The sequence below is a fragment of the Dreissena polymorpha genome, chromosome 2, assembly GCF_020536995.1.
Source record: "Dreissena polymorpha isolate Duluth1 chromosome 2, UMN_Dpol_1.0, whole genome shotgun sequence".
NCBI lineage: Eukaryota > Metazoa > Mollusca > Bivalvia > Myida > Dreissenidae > Dreissena > Dreissena polymorpha.
In genome coordinates, this window is record NC_068356.1 from 83,271,730 (window position 1) to 83,293,182 (window position 21,453).

At 35.8% G+C, this 21,453-nt stretch overlaps 1 protein-coding gene across 1 annotated transcript in view; it reads left to right on the top strand.

The window, feature by feature from the left end:
* The first annotated feature begins 3,895 nt into the window (after positions 1 to 3,895).
* Positions 3,896 to 21,453, top strand: part of LOC127867842 (EGF-like domain-containing protein 1) — an 18,877-nt gene continuing 1,319 nt past the window's right edge. Inside the window, exons 1-11 of the mRNA XM_052409335.1 lie at positions 3,896 to 3,927; positions 9,666 to 9,746; positions 10,049 to 10,171; positions 11,072 to 11,188; positions 11,644 to 11,873; positions 12,421 to 12,566; positions 13,975 to 14,111; positions 14,703 to 14,790; positions 18,370 to 18,553; positions 19,352 to 19,457; positions 20,433 to 20,537. Coding sequence (XP_052265295.1) covers positions 9,698 to 9,746; positions 10,049 to 10,171; positions 11,072 to 11,188; positions 11,644 to 11,873; positions 12,421 to 12,566; positions 13,975 to 14,111; positions 14,703 to 14,790; positions 18,370 to 18,553; positions 19,352 to 19,457; positions 20,433 to 20,537 — 1,285 coding nt within the window. The 5' untranslated portion in view covers positions 3,896 to 3,927; positions 9,666 to 9,697. The remainder of the gene's footprint in view (positions 3,928 to 9,665; positions 9,747 to 10,048; positions 10,172 to 11,071; positions 11,189 to 11,643; positions 11,874 to 12,420; positions 12,567 to 13,974; positions 14,112 to 14,702; positions 14,791 to 18,369; positions 18,554 to 19,351; positions 19,458 to 20,432; positions 20,538 to 21,453) is intronic.

Here is a 21,453-nt window from a genome sequence, read left to right on the forward strand (position 1 = left end):
AAATACGTCATGAATGTGTAATCGGCGGAATAGCTCAGTAGGCTAAAGCGTTTTTACTTCAGGACTCTGGCAGGACTCCAGGGGTCACTGGTTCGAAACCTGCTCCGGGCAATGTTCTTTTCCTTTTTTTAAATTTTTTTCTTGATTTTTTACTGGAGCTTTTATGATCCAATGTTTACATTTATCAATATAAAGCATTTAATGAATAAGATAAAAAAAATGCCAAAATCTGTTAAAAAGGCCCCTTTAAAACATAAAATATGGTAATAAACAGGCGAGCAACATTTTCATCAGCGTGTATTCATAAACATAGTTCGGCTATCCATCACTTTATTGTAGTTTTCAATTTCCACTTCGTCCCGTGCATGTATACTGTATACAATATCGGGATTTAATCCGTTTGAATGCGTAAAAATTAAAAACGGCTCGTTAACATAAAGTCACTACTTCTTTTAGCTACGATTTAGAGTATTCAAACGATCTTTGATTTATTGCAAATGTAAAATCTTTATGAAAAAAAGTAATTTTGATGTATTGTAATGAGTCCGTTGGGGCGGCAAAACGAGTAACTTATGTTTTGCTTATTGTCAAAACAGGAAATATGTGGCAATATCCGTGAGTTATATATGCAAGGTTTTCGGTCAATGACATTATCTCAAATCAAACAGGGTCAGGTCAGTCTGATATTGTACATTCAACAGATTGTATTATATAAAGGAAAAGTTCACACGACGATACCGTTTATAATTGTTGGTGGTATATCTCTTCTACAAATCGCATTATCTTATCTTGATAAAGAAATTGTAATTAATAAACAGGTAGAAAAGGGCAAGTAATTATCTGTAATTATCTGCCTGTAATTATCGCACCCAATCTACTTGGTAAAATAGATGAGAGCGTTCAAAGTCTGACAATTGTAAACAAGTATACAATTAGCGTCAGTGTGGTTGTGGACATAAGACAAATGCATGTTCAAATGTGTTTTATGTTAAATAGGTTACTGCTTTTGTTATCGCCTTTGCATCTAAAGAAAAGTTTAAGTGGATACATGGTTCCATCCAACAGGGCCTTAAAAAGATAATTGATACACTGCGTCTCAATGAATTATGTTGTAAACACTGTGCTATGTGTGAACAGCAATAACTCATCCCAAACGTCTTATTGCAAATGTTTGCAAATTACATCTTTTACGGAGACTCGTTTGCAGATTTCGGCATATTTAAAAATCCATTTTAACTAAAATATAATAGTTTGAATAATTTTTAATAGTAATAATAACAAGCGATAAAATATACGCATGTAGTGGGTTCGAATCCAGCCTCTCGAAGCATAAGCTCGCACTATCGCGAGACCACGCGGGCTTTTCAAGTTGATTTAATTATTTAAACACTATGTCTGTAATACAAGATCGATAACAAGTACATCACATATAGGGACAGAATATTGTCTATTGCATCAAGCAGTGTTAATGCTCGACAAGTGGGTAAAACAGTCACGTATGGATGTTTTGAATTATTCCAACTATAATGTCAAGGTCAGGGTTAAACACATCTTGGATGATATGGAAGGAATGTGGACGGTCATTAGCAAAAATTGCATCGGTATCCAAAATGTTACATCAATCTGCTAGTCGAAACGGTCACATCACCTTTAACACGAAATGGCCCATTTCAATGCTAGTATTTCTTCATAAGGTAAAATAGAGTTTGGGTTAAATCGATGGATATGACTCTGTTATAAGCAACAACTATTTAAGTATGAAATACTTGTAATAATCTGTGTCGGTGCTTGACAAAACATAGAGATTTACTCATCACATCACGATGTCGGGTGAATACAAAGTATTGTTTCTATATATGAAATAGTTATGAAGTTATAATTTTAAAATGTCATTACAAATCCCGTTCCCTACTTGCATCCTAATGCCGCGTGTCTAAAGTGTAATCAAAGTATACCTTTTGACTTCTTTAAGTTATTGCACGATGTATATGTTCTTCTACAAACATTTGTATGTATTAAATCTTTAATCCATATATGATAGACATGTGTCTGTATTTCAAAATCTATGAGGTCCCTCTGCGCACGGGGCTATATATACATTATGTGCGGTCCCGGAATGTGTCCCAGCATGAGGCTATATATACATTATGTGTGGTCCCGGAATGTGTCCCAGCATGAGGCTATATATACATTATGTGCGGCGGTCCAGGAATGTGTCCCAGCATGAGGCTATATATACATTATGTGCGGTCCCGGAATGTGTCCCAGCATGAGGCTATATATACATTATGTGCGGTCCCGGAATGTGTCCCAGCATGAGGCTATATATACATTATGTGCGGTCCCGGAATGTGTCCCAGCATGAGGCTTTATATACATTATGTGCGGTCCCGGAATGTGTCCCAGCATGAGGCTATATATACATTATGTGCGGTCCCGGAATGTGTCCCAGCATGAGGCTATATATACATTATGTGCGGTCCCGGAATGTGTCCCAGCATGAGGCTTTATATACATTATGTGCGGTCCCGGAATGTGTCCCAGTATGAGGCTATATATACATTATGTGCGGTCCCGGAATGTGTCCCAGCATGCGGCTATATATACATTATGTGCGGTCCCAGAATGTGTCCCAGGATGAGGCTATATATACATTATGTGCGGTCCCGGAATGTGTCCCAGCATGCGGCTATATATACATTATGTGCGGTCCCGGAATGTGTCCCAGCATGAGGCTATATATACATTATGTGCGGTCCCGGAATGTGTCCCAGCATGAGGCTATATATACATTATGTGCGGTCTCGGAATGTGTCCCAGCATGAGGCTATATATACATTATGTGCGGTCCCGGAATGTGTCCCAGCATGAGGCTATATATACATTATGTGCGGTCCCGGAATGTGTCCCAGCATGAGGCTATATATACATTATGTGCGGTCCCGGAATGTGTCCCAGCATGAGGCTATATATACATTATGTGCGGTCCCGGAATGTGTCCCAGCATGAGGCTATATATACATTATGTGTGGTCCCGGAATGTGTCCCAACATGAGGCTATATATACATTATGTGCGGTCCCGGAATATGTCCCAACATGAGGCTATATATACAGTATGTGCGGTCCCGGAATGTGTCCCAGCATGAGGCTATATATACATTATGTGCGGTCCCAGAATGTGCCCCAGCGCTCATATCTAATCAACGCACTTGAGTCGCGAAAATTGGGAAGGATTTTTGTATTATAGCTGCACTTTCCGGCTAATTTGAATGACCAATTGTCAATGTTGGTGCAGACTTTTGCTGCGGTGTTGTGCGGTGGCGGAAAGTCGGAGTGTAATGAGAAAACTCAGCCTGTCCGGCATGGTGACCGCAAACCAAGCTCACATGAACCGGGAACTGGGTTTGAACACTGGTCGCTTAGGTGAGACGCGCATTTATAATTAAATGCGCAAACCGATATTCCATTCAGACAGCATGATAAACAGTTCCAAAGATAGGCTCGATATATGTACAGTCTCGATCCAGACAGTTAACCCACCCTGGAAACGCAATATTCGACCAGAGAGTCAATGATTCAACAATTTAGGCGCTAGTTTGCCGTCAAATACCTCGTCTTTCACACGAACTTGCAAGCCTCTCAATAGTCCAGCCTGTCTTTTTGATTTCATTGAAGATCAATGGGATCTTTGAAAATTAGAAAACGAATTGCAAATTAATCTCGCAGGGCGTAACCGAACATAATACGCTGACAGATTTAATAGAAATGATACTTATTACGTTAATAAATCCTGAAGGCGGGGTTATGCAAATTAGGTTCATCTGTAAGAGTTGCGTTAACTTAAAATCATGCGACGAATATTTAAAAGGGAACACAGTACATTGACGAGTAAAATCTCAGTCAGTCTAACATCGGTGGCCCGAAAGGTAGGATACTCTTACTTGAATCAACTTTTCATTGCTAATTGGTTTATATCAAATTAATGAAAGCATTTCAGTAACAGTTAATTTGCAATGCAACACAAAGTATGAAGAATAAATGCGTGCAAATAATCAAAATAAATCCAGTTATGAAAATCAATTAATTAATCTTCTTTTACTGACGCGTATCATCTGTGATGGTATAATTATAATACACGTGGTATTGTTTAATATTTGAATTCCTCCAGGTAAGTTGTTTTGTGCATTATTTTTATACTTTATTTCGTTCTTATTTGTGTATTGCTAGTTTTGACCATACTAATTATTTTGGTTATTGTAATAATAATAATATAATCATTTTTATTATATAATTCAATGTTTTATTAAAATCTCATTCGCAATACATAAACAATTAAAATACATATAAAAAGCAGAGTTACAAATGTATGCGACCAATCATAATATGATTTATAAGAGATTATATAATTATATACATTAACAATTATTGAATATCAAATTACTGCCACGTGGTTTAAACTTTCTTCTATTAAAATTAGTTATTTTATCTAAGACTATGTGGTATTATTTACACTTGTCAATATTGTTCATACATTAAAATACCACTTGCTTTTTAAAGGGATCTTTTCACGCTTTGGTAAATTGACAAAATTGAAAAAAGTTGTTTCAGATTCGCAAATTTTCGTTTTAGTTATGATATTTGTGAGGAAACAGTAATACTGAACATTTACCATGGTCTAATATAGCCATTATATGCATCTTTTGACGATTTTAAAACCTAAAAATTATAAAGCGTTGCAACGCGAAACGATTGAATAATTTGGAGAGTTCTGTTTTTGTCGTTAAATTTTGTGAAACTACGAAGATTGCTTATATAAGGTATAAAATACGTCAAGTATGTGTACTCGGCGGAATAGCTCAGTAGGCTAAAGCGTTTTTACTTCAGGACTCTGGCAGGACTCCAGGGGTCACTGGTTCGAAACCTGCTCCGGGCAATGTTCTTTTACTTTTTTAAATTTTATTCTTGATTTTTTACTGGAGCTTTTACGATCCAATGTTTACATTTATCAATATAAAGCATTTAATGAATAAGTTAAAAAATGCCAAAATCTGTGAAAAGGCCCCTTTAAAACCTAAACTAGTCTATAAGCTATTTTACCAATGTATAGCATAAAACTTAAGTATATACAATTCATTTTGAATATCAACTATTCCTTCTTTCTTTGAGAATATTAAAGCAGGATTTGCTGATATATAAAGCAACATCTCATCTGTAAATATGTATTTAAGTTTCTCAGTCTCTGACATGTTGTGACAATTTGTCATGTTATTGTTCATGATGTACGAGCAGTTTGTTAATTGAGTCTCATGACATTTCAAAAATGTAGCGTTTGTGGGATACTCTCTGTTCATAAATCTTGGATTAACAATTTGCCAATACAACACAATTAGCAATTTATCCATAACAATTGATTAATCGCTTAATTCAATCATGTATTTCCACTAATAATATAGTAATAAGGACGTGTTTACCAGTTAATCAGTAAGGTTTCGTAATCATTTGAATTAAAAAGTATACATTTTCATAGTGTTTATTTTTTGGCAGATGGATATCATATGCTGTTAAATTAAGGATGTAATTTGTAAACTGTATATAGATGTGCCCACTTATTGTATATCACAACAATCTGTCAAAATATACACTCATTTTAAAATTACAATGAAACAATTAAACAAACAAAACACGCAGTTGAACAAAGAATGCATTCAAACTAAACAAATCTGTGGACTAAACAAATCTGTGGTTACCGTTTGTATGCGTTTAAATTATATAAATTTTATAAATTTATTTGTATCACATTTTAAAGCCACACACCTTATTTGGCGTAATAAATTTAAGTATAAATAAAAAACATATTTTATCTATGCCAATTAGAATATATCTGGTAGTTACAAGGTATGAATCAGTCTTTTTGCGCTTTAAAACTTAAAAATAATCGCGTTTGCCGAAAAGGACGTATACGTCTAGAAATCCTACTTTCGGTTTTAAAAGTGGTACCGTTTGAAAAATAATAAATTACTTGCCAACTAGGCTATAGATTTAATGACAATTTTGAACTCTTTCAAATTGCATATTTATGTATTGATTAACGTGTATTTCATTTCAAAGTTAGAGGCAAGGTGTGTGGCTTTAACTAATTAATGCGCACTATAATAATTTTACATTTTGCTATACATTCCACCTTCATTAAGCTTCATTGACACATTTAAACATGTGCTAAATGCGATTTTTATTTTATGTTGTTTGATATTTAAAAATTGAAGACGTCCCAAACACTGTTGAAGTATCGTGCCAAGACCCCGCCTTTCCGCTACATGATGATTTTTCAGTCTTTACATGATTTTAGACGAAGAGCTGTATCCCATTTTAACAAAATTATGTAAACTGTCTAACGAGCCCACATGGTTTTTTATCCAGTTAAGCATGTATCTTAAAATTCGTCTTTAAAGTGATTATACTAATGGAATCCGTAGGGGTTTTATTCATATTGATTGAAGAATGACGATTTGTCTTTATTGTAATACGCTTCTGCGCACCATGGTTGATTTATATCTAACATAATGTTCTTCATCGGATATCAACACTTAGTTTTTTATTCAAGTGCATGGTTTTGTATGATATTTATTAGCCGTGCTCAGTGCAAAGGGGGTATTAATGATTGTGCGTAAAGTGTCGTCCCCGATTAGCCTGTGTTGTCCGCATAGGCTAATCGGGGACGACACTTTCCGCTTTGTGAGATTTTTCTAATAAAGAAAGTCTCTTCTTAGCAAAAATGCAGTTTAGACGAAAAGTGTCGTCCCTGATTAGCCTGTGCGGACTGCACAGGCTAATCTGTGACGACACTTAACGCATATAATGTTTCCCTCTATTGTCATTTTGTAAACCATTGACATGCATGGTGCCGTTTTTGGAGTGTTGTTCATTCACCGTATTTGTAAAACGAATCATTCACGTCCTATGGTGAATTTACCATGCCTATATTGAAGCTCAGCTTCGTCGCAAAATTGTTTCCACATTATCAGTTGTGATGCTTTGAACAAAACCGTAAGTTGTACGTACGGGAATTTGGTTTATTTAGAAACATGATCTCGATGAGTAATCAACATCATTCGTATTTGTGTGTTACATTTATTTGATATGTTCACAACGGGTTTTAAATATGTAGCTTTTGTGAATATTAATTTATACTTACAAGTATTTTATAGCTCTTATACGCGTAAAATACGAATAAATTGCTTTCAAATGTATTCTAATCCATACACAATAATTATGACAGATCGACTTCAATACCTAAATACATCAGATCTTGGTTTTACTATTAACATTGCAAAGTAAAGAAATGAATGAGCGATAGTGAGTGGCCGTCTTTAATACTCGGAGTTACACAATGAAGATCGAATAGTTTCATTGTCTTTGACATTTTATTTTCCAAAAAAATCATATTAATGACATATGACACATATTGTCAGTGGATATACATTAAATTGTACGCATACATACATGCGCCCGTTATATTTTTTAATAAAAATCTGCATGGTTGACAATAATTTAAAAAAAGGCTGGCCATTATGCCACACGTTTTTCTATATAGACGAAGCTATTGTAGTTATTATGTTTGAATTGATCCCTATTGGATTCACAAGAAATAGTTTGTTTAACTGTTGAGCAAACCACTGAAAGTAATTCACTATTGTTGTTGCGATTTTCGATGAAGTTGACCAAATAATAATTTAGAGTTTTGTTTAATTATGGAAAATAATAGCGCATCTTTGAATACTATCAATTCACATAAAAGCCCTGGACACATGCATTTAGACAAACATAAGGGGGGTGGGGGGTGGGGGCTAGTAATGTTTTTCCAACTGGTATGTTTTATCATTCGAGCGCTCTTGGAAGAGCTGGCCAAGTTGTACACGAATTTCACACGAAGACACGATTATTTTTTATAAATAGTGCATGTCCATTTTTTCACTTAACCCATGATCTAATACAAAGTTTGCAAATTATTCTGAGTATATCAAATCAAAGCTGATACATGTGCATTTACGTGTTTATTTTATTTTTATATGTACTTATTGGTTTTTATTCGAGCATTGTACATATTTTGTTCAATCACAAGCATTCAATAAACAATTGTTACGGATACCAATAAAAAATGGGTACTTTTTGTTTATCGCGTATATATACATGGAACATTTGCTTCATTAACAAAAACAAAAATATAAATATATGTATTGATTTATTGTCTGGGCGTATTGGTATTTGAATTAATTCTTCTTCACGTTTAAAGGCGTCATAATGTAAGTATTCGTCGTCAACAAGGAAATAAGAACACGCTCGTTAAAACTCGTTATTTATCATAGCGAACAGACAGATCAATCATAGCCTCAAAACGAGTCGTATCATACAAATGGCTAATATGCCATATGCGCAGTCTGGTTAGAAGTTACGCATGCGGGTATGGGGCTACGCTGGTCGCATTTGACATAACACCAATTTTCGCATGGCGCGGCTCATATCATCGCCCAAACTCATCTTTTGTATCATTGACGTTCACACATTGTCAAATGGCAGTAGCATCTGGTTCTTTAATAGATGGAAAATCGACTATTTCTATAAGGACTGCAATATGTGTTTCCCTATCAATTCCTTACAGTAAGACAACATATTAGCATTAAAACAGTAACAACAAAAATATTTGTTTCATCGGAACAACACAATATCGACAAAAGGCATGTGATGACTGGCACCAGGTTCACTTACGACAGCATCATTTACCCATTTATGCCTAGTGGATTCTCCCATCCTTCTAAATTGGATCAATTTATTTCCAAAATTAGGGATGTCAAGTATATTTATTTCTATATTAAGAACATTTCTTACAAAAATTCCTTTAAGCAAACAGCGCAGACCCTGATGAGACGCCGCATGATCGTTCTACGATGTTTGCAAAGGCCTTTTTTTTCTAGACGCCAGGCATAACTGGGTTAACAGCGTACGAGGAAGCATAATGTTTTAACTACATTAGCAACACACATCATTATTTTTTTACTAGTTTCGTTGTGATTATTAGAATTAGAAAAAACTGCTATAATTACCTTTTTTGACAAGCCTTAACAAAATCTACATCACCAAAGCAAAGGCACGCGTTTAACATTTTGCCTGACAGTAATTTATTCAATATTAATGATTTGCACAAAATACGTCAGTTAATAAACGTTAGTTTTCTTTAAATCATGTTAATTAAATAACATAACGTATGTGTCTATTATCATAAATACGTATGATTTTAACTGTCATATATGACGACTTGCTAATGATAAATAAATATGCGTATAAATCAAACTATCTGATTTAAAAGGCACACACCCATTGGTAATATAATTTACCGTTTAAATATTTGAATATATTTCAAAACGTTCAACATATTGTTAGCGAACTAAATTCTTTGATGTAAACTGGTGTATTTACCATTGAAGATGGAACATCTTTAGGTAAATTTTACCCATCTCTCATGGAATTTAATATAAATATTTTACAGGAAAACACTAATTGCATACTTTTATATATGTGATTCAATTGCATTGCATACAATTATATGTATTAAAAGTACATTTACTCGCACCACGAAGAGACGCGAACATTAATGTTTTATTTATTTCAGAAATCCAACATTTCGACTTGCGTGATCTCATCATGGAGACCCTGTCGTTTATTTTACTGGGCATGGCGTTCGCCATGCAAGGTAGGAATGCCATAATAACATTGTAATAAATGAAGTGTGCGTTGCTATTGTCTGAAATACATAGAACTTATCAATGTTTGACTAAAACATTTGTATCATTTTTTCATGTAAAGAAGTCTGTTTTAAACGAAAATCCAGTCTAGGTGGAAAGTTAATGCTAATCTGGGACGACTGTGTTTGCTCATGCATACCGCCCAGTTTTCCCAGAATTCGACTCATATTCTTTAGATTTGAAATACAATTCTACCATGTACCTTGTGTCAGCACCTTATGCTTAAACCCAGTCTGCCCATGTCTTGTAGCAAATGCCGAGTACAACTGCAAGCGATTGGACGACTGTCAAAACAACGCAATATGCGAATCTGATGGAAACTGTACATGTACACTCCCAGAAAACACGTACTACAATTGCAAATATGACATCAGTAAGTAAACAACACATATAATTATTTAAAATATAATGTCAGTACGTGAAGACAATTACAAAATACGATAGCAACTTGGAAATTCATAATTATGGAAACTCTGCACTATGTTGTAATAGACGCACTGCAATCGAATGCATAATACATTGTATCAGTAAGTAGTTATGTGAAATTAAAATGATGTTTCAAACAGGTACTGTCATTCATATAAATGTGCATCAGTATAAAGAAACACTTTATACCACTGCAGCTATGATACCAGTCTTTAGAAAACATGGATTGCCGGTGAAAATGTATCAGTAAAAACAAACAAGCACAAAGTGCAAATGTGATGTATGTCAATATGTCAATAATATTGTCAATATTATGTCAAGTGCAAGATACTGAAAATTATATTAAATTGAATGAACTGTATAGTTGATCCAGTACATTGTGAAATATCCGCAATAACATGAAATTATATAGGGTCTGTAAAAAGCATAATGTGTTGAAAAAATAACAACAACAAGGACAACACAACGATGCAATGAAATACATGCACTTTACTTTTGGATTCGATGCGCATTATTGCAAGACACATTGTTCATATTACATATGAAACTTTAAAAATAGCTTGTGACTTAACCGAATGCCAATTTATTGATTCCATAAAAACTAATATACCATTGACAATGCATGGAGCTCTAAATGGAAACTCAAAAAAAAGAAAAAGGACCACAAACATGCACAAACTAATCCGTACATGGCTAGGTAAGGATTATTACACGAACGAAAAACCCGAAATTTGTAACTTAAGTTATCGACAAAAGGTTAGTGCGGATATTAAATGTGTTTGCTTCTGCGTTTTTTATTAAGCTCAAAGGAAGATATCGTTTTATAAAACAGCATTGTCGTTTTCAGCCTCTACTCCTTGTTCCACAATATGTCAGAACGGCGGAACGTGCGTTACGGTTTCTGGATCGCAAGTGTGCGCTTGTCCGTATGATTACTATGGAGCTAATTGTGAAAAAGAACTGGGTATGTTTTGCTTGATGGATATTTGTAATTTTCTTGTTTTAAATTAAGAGATATGCCAAATGCTAAGGCTAAACAATCGTGAAAACAATCAAAAAACTGTATACTAATACTTTATGGCAAATGTATTTGATGAAAGGTGTGTTTAATACCACACGCTGTCTAAAGTGCACTGAACTTCCGATAAACACATGTTCTATGAATTGCAGGTAAAATAGTTTTGTTTTCAATTGTGTAGTTTTGTTTCCGCAAGGCTTTTCATTAAATTGATCATGAATCCGGTATTTTAAGTAGTATGATAAAGTACTCCATTTCGTGAATATGCTTGCACAAGTAATAAAGAATACCAGTATAAAGAAAAAAAGTATGTTTTATAAAAAATGTTCTTTATTTGCATGTTTTTAGCACAATTTCGCTTTACACGTATATATGTTATCGTTTTGGTTTGTCATTTCCAGTGGAGATTGGCTGCTTAGGCGGTACGGCAAAGTATACAATCAGGATTCCGCAAACGTTTAACGGAACGGTAGAATTGAGCGCCGCCTCACTGCCGACACCGGCGCCGACGCCTTGTGTGCCGACGGGACTACCCGCCGATGGATACAAGGTGTTCGCCGTGACGTTTGACATCGGCAGCGGAACTACCAACTGCGCAAAGACTTACCTGGAGACAAACACCACCGACGGGGTATATTTGTTTGTCTGTCTTTTGAGAAGTTTTAAAGGGTCCATAATAGATGTACTTAAAAAAAGCAACATCATACATTTGTACTTTATAAGAATGCTTCAAAGTGGGTATGAATGATACATCTTTAAGAAAAGGAAAAAAAAATCAATTCAAAACAGGTAATTAGTTGATGAATAAAATGTGACTATAAAGGTTCTGCTCATATGATACAATAAGCACGATTTGTTTTCTTCAAATACGAATATGCGTGACAGTATCGTCCAAGTACATAAAAATGTGTCGTTACGAAGTTCCTTATTTATTTGAATAATTGTAGATGAAACTATTAATTCTCTATTATTTTTAATATGTCCCGTCTATATTTTTTATAACAGTAAACGAATCTTGAAAATTATTAAAAAAAATATATTCTTCGCAAATTAGGAAAACTTAGTAGAATTTCAATACACAAATATGCACTGCGCTCTGTGAAGACAGGGCTTAATTCATGTGCTCGAGGTGTCGTCCCGGTTAAGCCTGTGCAGTCCGCACTTGCACTGATTTTCAGGACACCTCGTACACGGCTAAGTTCCTAGTGCGATACTCCGCGGACCTGACCACCTCGATCGACGAGCTGTACACCCTCACGTGCACACACACCGGAAGTGAGATCATCGTGTACAAGGAGATCACGGACGTTTCCCTCACCGCCACGTATGTACACATATATAGATAGGGAAATCAGTAAACAGTTGATCGTTCCATATTTGTCAATCAATCTTAAATTTTCCAAAGAATGGTTTGTTGTTCAATGGTAAATCATAGTCCCTGGTGTCTAAATAACGAAATCCTTGGACACTCAACAACAGGAAAGTAGGAATTTGGAGTATGCCTTTGCAAATGTTCAGTCAGTACATGGTAATAAATGGGTCCGTCATTTGTCTTTAAAAAGTAACGCACACGAATGTTTTTACGAGACAAGACCGTTACAATTTCGGACTAGATATCGGAATAGTACTGAGCCCTAGATACAACCATCTTCTTACGGTTATGCACATGAATATGTGAATATTTAAAAACAATTTGAGCAATGTGAATATGTGCATATTTAAAAACAATTTTGGCAAAACCTAACTATTTTGATTGTTAAGTCATGTAAGACAAAGCAACTACAGTTTTCATTGTGTTCAGAGTAACAACTATTGATAAACAAAATACCAATCCGTTCTCGCCGTACAGTCGGATAGACCTGGCCCCGTGTTCACAAAACGATTTTGCAATCAAAAATCGATTTTAACTGACATCGATTTTCATTTTTGCCTATCAACTACAATGGAAATCCATTTTCAATGACAAGCAAAATCGATTTTCGATTGCAAATAATGTTTTGTGAACACGGGGCCAGAATGTACCGCCAATGTCAATATTTGATTGACCTGAATTGACATGCCAGTGTCCGTATTTAATTGACCTGAATTGACATGCCAATGTCCGTATTTGATTGACCTGAATTGACATGCCAATGTCGGTATGTGATTAACCTGAATTGACATGTCAATGTCCGTATTTGATTGACCTGAATTGACATGTCAATGTCCGTATTTGATTGACCTGAATTGACATGCTAATGTCCGTATTTGCTTGACCTGAATTGACATGCCAATGTCCGTATTTGCATGACCTGAATTGACATGCCAATGTCCGTATTTGATTGACCTGAATTGACATGCCAATGTCCGTATGTGATTGACCTGAATTGACATATGTCCGTATTTGATTGACCTGAATTGACATGTCAATGTCCGTATTTGATTGACTGAACTGACATGCTAATGTCCGTCCGTATTTGCTTGACCTGAATTGACATGTCAATGTCCCTATTTGATTGACCTGAATTGACATGTCAATGTCCGTATTTGATTGACCTGAATTGTCATGCCAATGTCCGTATTTGATTGACCTGAATTGACATACCAATGATCGTATTTGATTTACCTGAATTGGCATGCCAATGTCCCTATTTGATTGACCTGAATTGACATACCAATGTCCGTATTTGATTGACCTGAACTGACACGCCCATAACGTATTTAGCTTATCTGAATGCGCACGCCTATTGCAGGGACCTGGACACCACCTCCAAGGAAAAGCAGTTCCAGTCGGTCGCCATGACCTTGCAGAAAGACAACGCCCCTTTGACCGGACCTATTGTCGTCGGCACCGTGTTCGAAGTGGTCGTCTATGTGGACGACCCCGAAGGCAAGAGACAGGGTTAAATGCACGTGCGTAAAGCGTGGTCTCAGATTTGCATATGCAGTCCGCACAGAACAATCAGGGATGACACTTCACGGGATTTTCGCAAAGAAGATACTACTTTTAAACGAAAAATTGAAGCGGAAAGTGTCGTTCATGATCAGCATGTGCGGACTGCTAAGACGACACTTTGCGCTTTAATTGTATTTTTCGTTTAAAAAAGTCCATTCACAAGCATCGAATTAATAACAAGCATGGTACATCTAACATGTGGGAAGAAAATATATTCCATTGTACTCATCTCAAGCAGGCAAAATTGGCAGTTCTGCTAATATTTACATGGAAAACCTTTAAATATTTATCAATCAGCGTACACATTTTATGATCAAATAAGCAAATACACACTTTTTTACATGGCTATTAGTTTTTACAAAACCGAAATAACAGCTAAAAGCATAAAATTCTTTGTAAAGATACAGGATTATGATTTTAAGATTGGGATCCCAAATTAAAATTGCAATAAGTTTAGGTACCTTTATTTTACTTGTTATAAAATGCATATTTGGTTTCATAAAAATTGACCAAATTTTATTGCAGCATTTGATGACGTGTTCATCGACAGTTGCATCGCAAACAACACTCTCGCAGGTGCAGCCCTCAAAACATACGAGATTTTCAAATCTGGGTATGTTATTTACTATACCTGATTAATGCGTTCATCTAGGTAATGTTTTTCTGTAGACATGCAATGTGGGTAGCCATCTATAGAGACGCATTGTGGGTAAGCCATCTGTAGACATGCATTGTCGGTAGCCATCCGTAGAAACGCGTTGTGGTAAAGCCATATGCAGACACGAATTGTGGGTAGCAATCTGTAGATACGCATTGTGGGTAGCCATCCGTAGACATGCATTGTGGTTAGCCATCCGTAGACACATGCATTGTGGGTAGCCATCTGTAGAGACGCATTGTGGGTAGCAATCTGTAGATACGCATTGTGGGTAAGCCATCTGTAGACATGCATTGTGGTAGCCATCTGTAGACATGCATTGTGGGTAGCCATCTATAGAGACGCATTGTGGGTAGCCATCTGTAGATACGCATTGTGGGTAAGCAATCTGTAGACATGCATTGTCGGTAGCCATTCGTAGAGACGCGTTGTGGTAAAAACAAATGCAGACATGAATTGTGGGTAGCAATCTGTAGATACGCATTGTGGGTAGCCATCTGTAGACAGGCATTGTGGGTAGCAATCTATAGAGACGCATTGTGGGTAAGCCATCTGTAGACATGCATTATGGGTAGCCATCCGTAGACATGTATTGACGGTAGCCATCTGTAGAGACGCATTGTGGGTAGCAATCTGTAGATACGCATTGTGGGTAAGCCATCTGTAGACATGCATTGTGGGTAGCCATCCGTAGACATGTACTGACGGTAGCCATCTGTAGAAACGCATTGTGGGTAGCCATCTGTAGAGACGCGTTGCGGGTAAGCCATCTGTAGACATGCATTGTGGGTAGCCATCTATGAAACGCATTGTGGGTAAGCCATCTGTGGACATGCATTGTGGTTAGCAATTTGTATACATGCATTGTCGGTAGCCATCCGTAAGACGCATTGCGGGTAAGCCATCTGTAGACATGCATTGTGGGTAGCCATCCTTCGACATGCATTGACGGTAGCCATCTGTAGAGACGCGTTGTGGGTAAGCCATCTGTAGAGACACATTTTGGGTAAGCAATCTGTATTCATTCATTGTGGGTAGCCACCTGTAGAGACGCATTGTGGGTAAGCAGTCTGTAGAGACTTATTGTCGGAAAGCCATCTGTAAACATGAATTGCGGGTAGTCATCTGTAGACATGCATTGTGGTTTGCCATCTGTAGACATGCATTGTGGATATCCATCTGTAGACATGCATTGTGGGTAGCAATCTGTATACATGCATTGACGGTAGCCATCTGTAGATACGCATTGTGGGTAAGCCATCTGTAGAGACGCATTGTGGGTAAGCCATCTGTTGACATTCATTGTGGGTAGCCATCTGGACATGAATTGTGGGTATGTAGACATGATTAATGGGTATGTCGAAATGAGTTGAGGGTATGTAGGCATGAATTGTGGGTATGCAGACATGAATTATGGTTTGTAGCCATGAATTATGGGTATGGAGACATGAATTTTGGGTATGTAGACATACATTTTTGAATTGTTGAATGTAGATATGAAGTATGGGTATGTAGACACGAATTGTGGGTATGTAGACATGACTTATGGGTATGCAGATATGAATTATGGTATGTCGACATGAATTGTGCGTATGCAGACATGAATTATGGTATGTAGACATGACTTGTGGGCATGAAGACATGAATGTGGGTATGTAGACATGCATAATTGGTACGCAGACATGAATTGTGGGTGTGTAGACATGAATTGTGGGTATGCAGACATGAATTATGGTATGTAGACATGAATAATGGGTATGTAGACATGGAGTATGGGTATGTAGACATGAATTATGGACATGCAGACATGAATTGTGGGTATGTAGACATGAATTATTGTGAGTAGACATGAATTGTGGGTATATAGACATGAATCATGGTATGTAGACATGAATTGTGGGTATGTAGACATAAATTGTGGGTATAAAGACATGAATTGTGGGTATGTAGACATGAATTGTGGGTATGTAGACATGAATTGTGGATATGTAGACATGAATTGTGGGTATTTATACATGAATTGTGGGTATTTATACATGAATTGTGGGAAATTAGACATGAATTAAGGTATATAGATATTAATTGTGGATATGGAGACATGCATTTGGGGTATGAAGACATGAATTTTGGGAATGTAGACATGATTTGTGGGTATGTAGACATGAATTGTGAGTATGAAGACATGAATTATGGATATGTAGACATGAATTGTGGGTATGCAGACATGAATTATGGTATGTAGACATGAATAGAGGGTATTAACACGCGAATTGTGGGTATGTAGACATGAATTGTGGGTATGTAGGCATGAATTATGGTGAAGCCACCGTAAGATTATAAATGTGTTTCGATTATGCTTCAAGAAATGTTAAAGGGATCTTTTCACGGTTTGGTAAATTGACAAAATTGAAAAAAGTTGTTTCAGATTCGCACATTTTCGGTTTAGTTATGATATTTGTGATGAAACAGTATTACTGAACATTTGCCATGGTCTAATATAGCCATTATATGCATCTTTTGACGATTTAAAAACTTAAAAATTATAAAGCGTTGCAACGCGAAACAATTGAATAATTTGGAGAGTTCTGTTGTTGTCGTTTAAATTTGTGAAACTACGAAGATTGCTTATATAACGTATAAAATATGCAATGAATGTATGATTGGCAGAATAGCTTATTTGGCTAATGCGTTTTTACTTCAAGATTCCGTGGGTCACTTGTTCGAGCCCTGCAGCGGTCTACTTGTTTTCCTTTTTTAAATTTTATTTTTGATTTTTTTCTGGAGCTTTTAAAATTTAATGTTTACATTTAACAATATAAAGCATTTAATGACAAACTTCAAAACATGCACAAATCTGTGAAAAGGCCCCTTTAAGCTTACTTATACCCTCATTTCAATGACCATGTAAGAGCCAATCATATTTGGTGTCATTTTCTGAAATGTTTATAAGACAGGTATATTAAATGTATTGTTGTGTTTTATTGGGTCTTTTGCAAACGGTTAATTTAAATTAATGATATGACAAAATACTTCTTTCGAAATGTGAGCAGTTATTTAAAAATAAATAAATGAAATGGCAAATTACCGACCCAGCTCAAGATATTTGAACATCAACGATTAGTGAGAAAATGGTGATGCATCACTGTATATGCAACTATCACTATCTGCCTTCCGGATTTTGCCAAACACCTCGTAACGAAAACCTGTCCAGTGGAAACCATTGCCAGTACAAGTACTATGCTTCCATGATTATCAGTTTGCAATTTCTGCATTAAATTTAAATTATTGAAATATTATGTATAAATGGCCAATTCGAGTATGGTTTGTGGTAAACATTCGAAAAACGTAAAAAACATACAAACATATAACGAATTTGAAATGAAAAATATATCTACCATCATGTTTTTTTCTTGACGACAGGAATTTGCTTAGCTGTGCCCGATGCCAGTAAACTTCCATCACTCTTCGAGCAACACTAAATATTTATTTCTCATAGTGCATTAAAACATATTAATTTTTCTTTGGCCACTTTAGTTGCCCGACCGCCAAGGGCAAGATGACGACCGCTGAGCAGGTGATATATTCCTTCATCGAATCCGGTGTGAACAAAACCGCAAAGTCCATCTCGATCCAGGCATTCAAGTTCCGGGACACACAGAAGCTCGGCCTCACGTGCACAGCCCGGATGTGCAAGGCCGGCGACGACTCGTGCGCGGCTGTAAGTTATAGTTGTTTTCCTGGGGCCTTGTCCACAAATCTTAGTAAAGTCATACTAATAATACAATTCAGTTTTCCTGATAGCATTTCGATAGCATTTACAATTTACTATTGATCACTTCATGTCGCAACACGTTCACTTTAATACGCTATGCTTAATTGTTCCTTTGGATTTGGCTTGCTAAATTTTATAATCATCGTTAAGTAATAAGCCATCTCATCGGTTTCTTTTTAACAATCTGCAGGGAAATTAAACAAATCAAACAATGCGTTTTCAGTCACAGTGCATGTGGTTTTCGTTTGTCATATTTATCGTTTTTCGTAAATTTTCGCGCAGAAATTTGACTGGAATCATAGCTGGATCAAATCATTGCCTTCATAACCAACTTTGTTACGATAGCCTAGCCACGTGGTACAATAATTTTACCGTTGTTATTTTGAACACAAACTTATAGATTATTTGAAAATGTATTACTATTCATAAAACAATACTTAAACAAAACAATAAAATCCTACCAAATCTGATAGGATTTTCTTGTGCTGTCAGAGTGTATGTGAGAGCAAGGAACGACAACTCTGCGTGGAAATTGGTAATTCTTTTTAAAGCAAGGAACAACAACTCTGCGTGGAAACTGGTAATTCTTTTTATTTTTCACATTCACTGTCAATCTCCACGTTGAGCTGTCGCTCCTTGCTCTCTACCTTGCCTTTACGCACACATTCATTAGCCCCGTTTTCCCAGTGCGAGTTTTTATTATTATATTTTTATTTCAATAATTGGTCTATATATCTACTGAAGCCTACGGACTGCGACGCTGTAAGAGCAGCACCAGCAGCGCCAACAGAAGCAACAACAACAACAACAACAACAACTGCAGCACCAACAGCACCAACACCACCAGCAGGTGAGTTATTGTTCGTAACGCTGCAATAGTTATCTCACATCGCTGTAACCATTGCGAGTAAAATAGTCATTTAAAAGACCCAACGACTGTTTCTTGTCACTGTTATAAAATTATTATTGAGCTAAGAACTTTACAACGTCGATTTTATAATCGTAGATAAAATAAATAATTAACTCAGATGTTATTTAACATGGACTTAAATAAATCAAGAAAAATGTTGTGTAGTTTTGCATGCAATAAGAAAATTACTTCAACTGTTACATAGTCTTGATTGAAAAAAGCCACTGAAAACACCTGTTATATAGTTTTGATTGCAATAATACAATAAACCCACCTGTATCATAGTAATGATTAAAATACGACAATAAATACAACTGTTCTTAATCGCGATTGAAAATCGACAATCAACTCACCTGTTATTTTGTCTTTATGGAAATAAACCGATCTCACCTGTTATTTTGTCTTTATGGAAATAAACCGATCTAAAGTCATGATTTACAATAAAAATTACGTTTGAAGAGTTATGACTTAATGTAAGCCGATTAAAATAAGCTATAAAGTCCTATTTTTAATTAAAGTCAATTAGCATTTTTTCTTTGTATATAAGTGTCGATTGAAAGTAGACAATATATATATATATATATATATATATATATATATATATATATATATATATATATATATATATATATATATACGGCAGCATGTATAAATTAACGGATTTGAGTTGCGATATGAGTTCATAATCCAATATTTGTTAATGTTTGTACTTAATATGATATTCTGCCAAATAAAAAATAATACAAATTTATTTAAATATTGACAAAAATAAAAGAACAAACAGGTTTTAGCAGATTTGTTTCAAAGCAAACGATATCTGTCATAGTTCGTTCATACACTAATTTTTAATTTTCTTTTCTTAATTTACCACACACATGCATTAACTTCTATCCACTTTCTACGTGATTCCTACAGGCGGAACTAGGAAAAAGCGTGCGGCCGATGACGTCACCGAGGAGACCGTATCCACCGTCGTCACCGTACTAAACCCCGGAGAGACGCTGGTCAGCACATCTACGGGTAGGCATTGTTTTTACACTAGCCATTGGTAGTCATTAGGCATTTTTTAATACGGAAATAATACAAAGCAGGCCAGTTAATAACCGAATGTGCATAGTTTTCATTTACGCCGGGTTCCTGAATAAGTCTTGTTTATTGCGTGTTTTCATGATAAGTATAGACCTGTAAATTGTTAACATGTACTTCAAAATAAATTGCGTCATTTGTAAGCGGTCACTGATTTAGTTCCCAATGAAACCTTAAGTGCTCTGCATCATCTGGTCTAAATCCATGTTTAAACCGATACACGATTACTGGATTATGTTTTAACTGATTTCCACATACAATTATTATTATGTAATTATTATATATCAAATTAAAATTACATTTTCATTGTATTACTCTAATATTCCACTTTTTCTCAATTAATGAATGCAGCAGACATTGCCGGCAATTTTTATCGAAACAAATAGCCTACATTTACCTGCGTCTCGTTTCAACACTGTAAGAACCATATATCCCACCGGCTCGTAAAACAAACAACGTTTTGCTCCCAAACTGTAACTGTTAGAAAGCGTCCATTGTTTATTACCGTTTGCACTGATTTGTTCGCTTGAAAGAAATCTAATTAATAAGAAGGTATTCGTCTAAAAGGTAATTTTGATTTCGAACAGATATTAACCGCATTCTGTCCTGTTTCGTTCACTGTAGACACATGCTACTTGATATTTTGTGAAATGCCCTCTTTGACTTCCGTGATTTTTCGTCGTCCCATGATCTTCATAGTATACATCGATATTCAAGTGATTTCGTCACACTATTATATCCATAATAAGTACCGGTTAATATGATGAATACAAAAAAAAACATTGTTGGGACACAATACTGAACTATTGTTCACTCAATATAAACACGTTTTTATTATAAAAAAGACACA